At 32.1% G+C, this 10309-nt stretch overlaps 1 protein-coding gene and 1 non-coding gene across 2 annotated transcripts; both read left to right on the top strand.

Annotated features, from left to right (window-relative positions):
- Positions 1-2051: 2051 nt before the first annotated feature.
- Positions 2052-2157, top strand: LOC113860415. The gene has a single exon (XR_003503868.1). It is a non-coding gene; the product is annotated as a small nucleolar RNA R71 (small nucleolar RNA).
- Positions 2158-9570: 7413 nt separating this feature from the next.
- On the top strand, positions 9571-10077 carry LOC113859762 (glycine-rich cell wall structural protein 2-like). The gene has a single exon (XM_027492457.1). The coding sequence runs from the start codon at positions 9571-9573 to the stop codon at positions 10075-10077; it is 507 nt and encodes a 168-aa protein (XP_027348258.1).
- Positions 10078-10309: the final 232 nt, after the last annotated feature.

Raw genomic sequence — 10309 nt, 5'->3', positions numbered from 1 at the left:
GATCACACGCAGCGTCAGTAGCAACTTCCCTTTATGTAGTGATAATTATGAAAAACCCATAGTGATCACGCGCAACACCAACAGCTCCTGCACTTGTATTTTGCTACTGAAGTGATTACTATGAAGACTGATAGTGTTTACGCGCATGCATAACAACATCTGCACCACTATGAATTGCAATAGTGATCACTATGAATTGCAATAGTAATCACTATGCCCCTGGACATCTCCAAAGCTCCCTATAGTAATCACTATGCGTTGCAATAGTGATCACTATGCCTTATGCTCCAAATTTTTGCTGAAAGAGTGTTCACTATGCTTTCCAAAAGTGATTACTATGATATCCAACTTCTCCAAACAAGCTCCAATTATGCCTAATGATTAGGACTTTCCTACAAAAACATGATTAAATTCTTAATTTCTAAACAAAAATTCACAAATGCTAAAATAACTATGTATTTAAGGAAAAATTTCAATTATTCTATTTTTATAAATTTTTTTGCCTTTTCTAACATATTTTCCTTATCAAATGAGTTAAAACTACATTAAAATATTAGTAAAACATGGATTCATCAACTCCATGATGGTGATGATGGTTTATAGACAAAGTCCTACAAAGTTGTAGAACCATAATTCAAATCAAGGTTTAGGGTATCCAATTTTCTTTAGCATAGATAAGGGTATCAAATTGATATTAGCACAAAGATCTAGAAGTGTCTTTCCCACTGATAAATTTCCAATAGTCACTGGAAGAGTGAAACTGCCCGGATCTCTGGATTTCTAGGGTAGAGACTTCTGTATAATAGCACTGCACCCTGCTTCAAGCTCCACAGTTTTTTCTTCAAGAATCCATCTCTTCTTGGTCAACAAATCCTTCATGAATCTAGCATATGTGGGCATTTGTTCCATAGCTTCAGTGAAAGGAATGTTGATCTGGAGCTTCTTCATAATATCTAAAAATCTTGCAAACTGTCTTTCTTTCTCTTTTTTTGATGGTGCATGAGGGTAAGGTAGGTCTTTAATAGGAACTGTCAAAATTACCTCCTTGCCCTTCTTCTTAATCTTTTCTTTTTCTACACCACTCTTTTTTTTTACTTCCTCTTTTTCATTTTCTTTTTCACTCTCACTCTTATTATTTACATCTCCACCTTTATTACTTTCTCCATCTTTCCTCTCAATCTCTTTCTCAACCTCATCACCCTGCTCATGTTCTTCTTTCTCCTCACTCTTTTTCTCACTCACTCCAACATTACTACCTACCACCTTACCACTCCTTGTTGTGATGGCTTGACATTGCTCCTTAGGGTTGGTCTTTGTGTTTGCTGAGAATGGACCTTCAAACTTGTCAGCTAATTGTTTTGCTAGCTGACCCACCTGAACTTCTAGATTTTTTTATAGAAGCTTATGTATTCATCTGGTTAGTGATAGATACTTGCATGAATTGATTCAGGGTGTCCTCCAACTTGTTGGTCCTCTCATGAATAGAAGGATAAGAAGCTTGTTGCTGTTGTTGTGGAGATCTATTGGAGGTCTTTGCTTTATTTCTCCATCCAAAGCCTTGGTTGTTATTAGTATTATTTCTCCAGCCTTGATTTCCCTGCATGAAATTATTAGCATTCAAATTTTGAGAATTAAAATATCCTCCTCTTGGTTGATTACCCATATAATTGACTTCCTCTTCATTGGTAGTTTCTGAACAGAATCTATTTGGATGATCTCCTTCACAAAAATCACACTTGAGTGGAGGATTGGTTTGAGGAGACTATATGGCATGGAGTTGTTGTGGCAGCTTAGCTATTTGTTTTGTCAAGGCCTCAATTTGTTGGGTTAGCAACTTATTCTGAGCAAGAATAGCATCATGAGTGTTCAACTTAATGATTCCTCTTCTTTGAGATTGATGTCTTCCATGTTGTGCTTGTTGATCAGAGGATGCTAATGACTCAATGATCTGCGTGGCTTCATCAGGATCTGCAGACATCATAGTACCACCAGCTGCTGCATTTAACAACATCTTCACTTCAAGTTTGATTTCAAGTTGTGCTATATCTTCAAACCCATGGTTAGGACATTTTCTGAGCAATGATTTAAATTTCTCCTAGGCTTCACAAAATGGCTCATCTATGCTTTGCCTAAAAGTAGTAATCTCAACCTTGGCTTTGATATACTTGGATGAAGGGTAAAATTTGTTAACAAATTTGTTCTCCACATCGCTTCAGCTGGTCAAACTTTGATTACGATGAGATTGTAGCCATATTTTAGCTTTGTCTGTCAAAGAAAGAGGGAACAATCTTAAATAAATAGCATCTTCATCACCTTTTGGAATACCCATTGTACTACAAAGCTCATAAAAATTATACAAATGAGAATATGGATCCTCATGGTCAAGTCCAGTAAATTGTTGTGAGCTAACTAAGCTGAGGAAAGCTAGTTTCAATTCCATGGCTCGGGAAGCAGTAGGAGCTACAATACTAGAAAAATGCCTTGGGCCTTGTTGTAGAGCATAATCACCCAATGTCCTTCTTGGAGGTCTACCTGTTTCAGCCCCACTATCATAATTTGCTTCTTCTTCAGCCATTTCTAACTCATAGAACAGTTGCTTGGAAGAAGTTGAAGAAGATGGAAAAATTAACTCTTGCTGTTGTTCTCGGAGTGTCTCTAATTGTCTTAGCCTTCTTGTTCTACTATTATTTCTCCTTATTGTTCTCTCAATCTCAGGATCAAATTGTAATTCTTCAGCTAGAGTTTTCCCTCGCATATAAGAAATCTTAACAAAAGGGTAAATCCAAGTAACAAAATAACTATATATACTATAAATATTCACAAAATTAACTATTAACAAAAATTAACAAGAAATGAACATTACTAAATATCTGTGCCAAATCCCCGGCAACAGCACCAGAAACTTGATGGTCTTTTTTTGTAACCCTTACCAAGCGAACCAAACTTCGATGTAGTAATTTGATATCGTCCTCAAGGATTTGGTGATAATAGTGATTTCCTTTCTTGTTGTATATAAAAATATAAAGACTGTGATGAAATATTGATTTGTTCTTAAATATATAAAAGCAACAAATTGAAATTTAGTAGAAAACCTTATGCGAGAAGAGATTGGATTCAAATATACTTTCTAACTCTTTTATCTTCATTAAATAAATGTGATTCCAATTCTATTATTTCCACGTTCATTACATAACTTAATCAAGTCCCTCAAAATTAAGTCCTAAGGTAATTAATCTTACAACATGATTCCTCTTTGTTTTAAGATTAATACCTTGCATTAAGAACACAACTTGAACATATGTGGCTAACAACCCCAAGTCTATTCCTAGTACAAGTGATTATTAGGTGTGTGATATCATAAACTGGGTGATTAAGCCGAATTAAGCATTAATAATAGAATCACACTCAAGTAAATAAACTGAAAATCATATAAACTCACGAAGTAATTGAGTTAGGATTTATATTGAATCTAATTAAAAAGAAATTAGCCACTCATAGTGAGGGCCATATCAAGATGCAGACTGAAATTACAATGAGAAAAAGTGAAGATGTGATTCTCGTTCTGAAGCGATCCTCCCTACGTCTTCCGTTGCTCCGTTCTTCCTTTTTTTCTTCCTTCCCCCAAAAGTCACTTTTTTTCTGATCTATTATTCCTTTTTCCCCCTTTTCACTTCGTAGACGTTTTTCTTTTATGAGTTTTCAAAACAAAGAGAATTTAAACAGATTTTAACTCTACGGCTATAACTATGGATTCACTGCTGTAGCTGTAGCTTTGACTTGCATTAATTCTCTCACGGTTGTAGCTGCAGATTCACAGCTTTAGCTGTAACTCTCTAGAATCATCTTTTTGTTATACACTTTCATGGTTGTAGCTATGGCTTTGGGGCTGTAGCTCTGAATTTCAGACTTCACCAAATTCTGCACAAAAGAAAGATATTTTAAAAGAAAATACTACTACTATTGTGACTTCTTTAATTAGATTAATTCATCCAATTGGAAGTTAAATATATTCAGAATTATTTACATTTCAACCAAAAAATGTGTCAAATTAATGATAGAATATGAATTTCTAACACTTAGCACTGGAAACACCGATCTTTGAAAAAAGTCAAGACTACTAATTTTGAAGATGCTACAGTTGGATCTCTTCCATATTCTGCCACCTGAAGCCAATGCTACAAGGTTAGATCCTTATCATTACGAAGCAGAGAAATATTGCTACAAAAAAATATTAACAAAATGGATAAAATGATGTCAATAGAATTTATCAAGAGTCTCAATGGTTTACAACTTATTTAATGTTTTTTTCCTAATCCGCAGGCCTTCAATGGACATAATAAAATATAAAATTTATTCTACACTATTTAAGCCAAACTGCAACTTCTTACCTGATGTATCAGTAACAACTAAGAAAAATTTTGGGAAAATCACACGTTGGAAATCTTTTAGGCAGCTAGGAACAGAAAACCATTTAATACCATTTCTCTTGGTTATAAAGGGAGAGAAAAAATTAACACAGAAACAAGGAAGAAAGACTATAGAAGTGTTGTTTCTCCACTATTGAGGTTATTTATGGAGGGACGTAGCTTCAGTAATCAAGTATCAACCGTGTAATCATTTAAATACTAACAGGAAACAGTTGAAAATGTTAGCAAGAGAATAATATTAAATACCTCAGTCCTTTGTTGCCTAAATTATTTAAAATTATATATGATTATTAAAATGATACATACGATTTAACGATTAAATTTATTATTAAAAATATTCAATAATATAGCAGTAAAATACACATAATACAATTTTTTTACAATGATAAGATTTCAACTCCTTTCTTAACTGATGGAAATTAAAACTTATATTCTTCGAAAGCTTGCGCGCGCGTTTGTATATATATAAAACTTAAGATAATAATATTTGTCAATAATAAAGAATTGTTTTAATTTTTTCAAAGTTAAAAATACATTTTGATGTGAAAAGTATTATATTATAAAAGCGTATTTTTAAAACTATCCAAACACACCCTCGCATGCATGATTTCAGCAAACAACACCTTAACTATTTAAATTCTATCTTTTCCTCGAGTAGATTTGAAAGGAGTCTTCCTTCACCATGATATTTTCCGACAATTCAACCACTGGCCACATATTAAAGATAAAATAAAATCAACAATCCCAAACTGGACATCAACCAGTATAACCAGTGTCTCCTTATAAGGTGGAATTTTCCTATTTAGCCACACAAAAATAAGGACAAAACATGTTATCATTTGATTTGACTAATAGATTAATAGTTTTAATGGACATCGCACTTAATATTGCCTCACAGATCGACGGTGATGACAGCCCCACCACTATATTATTTGGGAAACTCTTACTATTAATTATTTTACACTCGTTTATTACATTGATATATTTTTTACATTTACTTTTTTTTTTTCTATTTTTTCTTCCTTCTTTTTATATACTTCGATCCCACTCTAAAGGTAGACCTCTAGGTATAATTTTCTTATTAGAAGTTGACTTCCCGCTGATTTCCGTATCTCACGTTATGATCATTCCCATACCACTAGCTAGCTAGTCCCTATTTAAGCTACCTGAGCCTCTCCTTTCTTCTTCATGTAAGATCTTCTAAGGCACATTTTATCGATCTTAACTATACCTGGTACGTTAACTTAATTACGCTTTAAAAACAATCATACGTTGTATGCAGATAGCTAATACTCGTACGTAGGTAGCTAATTCCTCTCCGTTGCTCAAAAACACATACATATTATGTATATGCTGTACATGTTGTGCTTATAATAATTAATTATCATGACTAGCTGCTTTATTTTAGTATGGTTTTATAACATTAGCTAATTTATATTGGATGGTTTTCTTCGTATAAAGCAAATAAATAATCCAGTGAGGGTTGATGAGAGAGGGAGCAGAAGGAATGAGGCTAGTTGTGGCAATTTACGTGGTAGTGTTGATGCTGGGAAGCTCTTGTATGGCTATAGATAAGAAGAGTTTGGAAGAAGATGAAGAAAAAAAGGAAGAAGAAGGAAGTGATGATCCAAGTTGTGGTTATAATAATCAGCATTATATCCCTCGCAGGGAGTACGAGAAACCTGGTAATAGCCATGAAATCCCTGGACCCGGTGGAGTTGAGGGACGTTCAGTGGGTGGCCATCATGGCATTCCTCGCAAGGACTTTGACATACCTGGCACCCCAGGAGAAGAAGATATACGTACTTAGTGTACATACATATATACGGCTATATAATGTATTTATACGTACGTACGTACAAGTACTCTTGCAATGTTTGGTAAGCATAAGCAGTACACTTGCATTTATGATAATCACATACAGTCGAGTTAAAAATAAATAAGATTTGGTTTGTTTCTATGCTTGTCAATCTTGGAACCATTAGATTTCATCAAAAGCATTTTCAAGTCATATTCGTTATGGAGGGCTCATATGGAGAATTTATATACATTTTTGCATCTAAACATTAATTATTCTTTTATGTTTTACAGTTTGAGACTAAATAATTTTAAAATTGAATTTAAAATCAAACTAACTATATTTTATTTTAGAATTCACATATATTTTAAAAAAATACTAAAAACTTATTATAAACAGACCCTTAATTGACAAACATTGGTTAATAAGTTAATTTCTGCTCTGATAGTTAGTAAGCAAGAGTTTTCCTTGCTACTTCTATAAGACAAATGAATACATGACAACTCTATCATTCCATCAAAATTGAAGAACAACTTTATGCGTATTACACTAAATCTTACGTATTGATGACACATGTATTTAGTTCGAGTGCTATCGATCGACTTTATAGTCCTGCGTTTTAAAAATAACACTCCATCCTTCTAAAAATATATATAATTTTTAGCATTTTAATTTAGTTAATATAAATTAAAATATATTAGTGGCAATGAATAAATATGACTGAATAAATACCTATAACCTTAAATACAAATATTTTATCAAAGTAAAACTATAATTATAATAAAAAAATCACTAAAAATACTTAAACAACAGTTAAGTTTATCTTTTAAATGTTGTATTATTTTTTTATACTAAGAAGGTAAAATAACTTGTACTTTAGGCAAAATAAGAGCAACTAAATTCACTCAAAAAAATGTTATATACAATAAATTAATTATTCTCTTATACATAGCATTTGTTTAACAAAAATATTAATATTAAAAAATATATTAAAAATATGATACATTATTGTAAGAAATAATTCTATTAAGATAAAAAATAAATATATATTTATTAGTTATTATTTTATTGGTGCACAAAATTTTTATATTAATAACTTTCAAGTTTTATTTTAAAATTATTTGAATTACAATAATCTTAACATTTATGTCATTGTTTATTAATATATAATATTTTTACCACATAATACAGCAATGTTCTTTAAAATCAATACAAAGTAGAGGTATTTATTGGGTCAGATCAATCTGTGAACTCAACCAATAGAATCAAATAAATTTAGATTTCTTTGCCTAATCAATCCCAAATCGAACCAAAACCTCATCTATTGATTTGGCTTTCAAATTCATATTTTATAAAATCAACCCAACCCGAATCAGACTAATATTATATTTTTGTAGAATTTTTCTCATCTTAGTGAATACGTTTAATTGGTTTTCTAAATATGGGGACTATTATTAATTTTTTAATGATAAATATATGTATTTTTTATAGTATATTTGAGAAATTTTATATTTTGAATTATATTTTAAAAAATACGTAAAAATTATCAATCGGAACCAACCCATCTTTCATCCAGTTAGTTTTATTTAAGTTTATTGAAAATATTTATTAAATTTGAATTAAATTTAATTATTTTGTTTTATTTTATTTGGTTTATTTTTTGTATTTCCGAAATCAAAGCAAATCTACTCGCAGTATGAAGTGATCCGTGCTTATTTTCATTTCCCTATTTTTGTTTGTTTCCCCTATCAGCCTAGTCTACAAGTGATTTGGAATTATTCTTAATGATGATCATGCTTGCCTTTGCTAAACTCAATTAATCAAGTTGCGTGCGTGCCCACGAACTTCGCAAGGATGTGTCTAGATTGATTTTGACATCAAATAACCTAACATATAAACCTTTAAGATTAAATCTGGTGATGGTTTTATAATTTTTTACTCCATTAATAAATAACGTTTAACAAATATCTCCAACAGCATTATTTTATTAATAATTCATTTAAAGAAAATTGTTAATGGGCATTGGTTAAGTTTAACCTGCCCTAACATGAACATAGATAACCACACTTTTTGCAAGGAAAAATATCCCATCGACACACCCTCACTGCGTCTATAGTGCTTAGTTGAAACTCTTTCCCCCCTGGGATAATGCATGTTGCTTCTCTGGATGTATGTGTGGCAACTTAATCAATAACTATAACTAATTGCAATGGAGATATATATTTATTTGAAGAGTAAGTCCATTCATATTTATAATTTTTTTTTAATTTTAAATTTTAGTAATTAAGTGTATATTTAACTTATTTTAAGAAAACTGATTTTTCTTCGCTGATATCGGGATGAAAGACATTATAGAAAATAAAGATTATTTATCAAAATTAACCACCATCTGTCAAACATGAGGTTATTATCAAATATATACATGTCATGAATTTTTAATGCATTAATAGTTTTAATGGGCATCGCACTTACTTAATCTTACCTCATAGTCATTGATGACAACCCCGACTATATTATTTGAGGAAACTCTTGCTGTTATTTATGGTCGTTTATAGTTGAGATACTAGTATAAAGGTAAGTTATTAATAAATCAAATGAAATAGAATTAATTAAGAGAGTTATGAGTTTAAATTATCTAAGATATCTTAAATAAATAAATCATTCAAATTTATAATTCACTCTTTCTCTTTAATTTTAGATTGGGTTCATATTTAAAATTTTAATAAAAAATAAATAAAGCAAACTTGACTTCTTTCTATTTTTCATATATAAAATTTTTTCTTTTCTTTTTTTTTTCTCTTCTTCTTCTTTCTATTTACTTCACACTCAAAAAGTAAATTTCAAATATAGTTTTCCTATTTGAAGTTGACTTCGGGGGGATTCCCCTATCTCACATTATGATCATTCGCATGCCCCTAGCTAGCCCTATTTAAGTTGCTTGAGACTCCTTTCTTCTTCGCGTAAGATCTTCAAAGGCACATTTATTATCGACCTTAACTATATCTGGTGCGTTAACTAATTATGCTTCTTGTTTTTTAAACAATCATATGTTGTATGCATATAACTGATGCTCGTACGTAGGTAGCTAATTGCTCGTTCTTCCCTTCTCCGTAGTTTAAAATCATATACATATATTATATCATGCTTTAATTAAATCAATGACAAATAAATCCTTACTTTCTCACTTTAGAAAAGTCAAATTCATATTATATATATAATAACTGATTATAATAACCAGCTGCTTTAATTAATTAGTAGTATATGATTTTCTAATATGAGCTAAAATGCGTCGTTTTTCTTGGTTTTTAGCAAATAAACTAATCGAGATTGTGTTGAAGAGAAGGAATGAGGCTTGTGGTAATTGCGCTAGTAGTGTTGATACTAGCTAGCTCATGCATGGCTGGTAGAGATAAGAAGAGTTTGGTGAGGAATATGAAAGAAGATCCACAGCAAGAGGAAGGGGATCAGAAGGGAGGAGAAGGAAGTCCTACTTCTGGCTCTGGTTATGGTTCGGGTTCTGGTTATGGTTCGGGTTATGGTTCAGGTTCTGGTTATGGTTCTGCTCCGGGTTCTGGTTCAGGTTCTGATTCTGGTTCGGGTTATGGTTCTGGCTCTGGTTCGGGTTATGGCTCTGGTTACGGTTCTGGTTCGGGTTATGGTGATGGCGGCAGAGGTGGCGGTGGCGGTAGCGGTGGCGGCGATCATTATCACTATTACCCTCCCAAGGACTCGGCCAAACCTGGTAATAACCATGTAATTCCTGGACCCGGTGGATCTGACGGACGTATAGTCGGCGGCCATAACATCCTTGACAAGGGCTATGGCATGCCTGTCCCTAAACAAGGTCCTTAATGTACATATATAAAAAAACACACACACACAGATATATATATATATATATATATATATAGATATATATGACTGTATAATGTGTATTTATACGTACGTGGCAAGTAGTGTTGCAATGTTTGATATGTTGTTATATATGACTGCTAAATGTGTGTTGTTAATTAAGCAGTATATATATACGTCCATACAAGGAATTGCTGGGTACTCAATTATCCATGCATTTACCTTGGCAAGC

The sequence above is a fragment of the Abrus precatorius genome, unplaced genomic scaffold (assembly GCF_003935025.1).
Source record: "Abrus precatorius isolate BTA unplaced genomic scaffold, Abrus_2018 Scaffold2, whole genome shotgun sequence".
Taxonomy (NCBI): Eukaryota; Viridiplantae; Streptophyta; class Magnoliopsida; order Fabales; family Fabaceae; genus Abrus; species Abrus precatorius.
The sequence above is the reverse complement of the archived record's forward strand: the minus strand, read 5'-3'. Positions and strand labels throughout refer to the sequence as shown.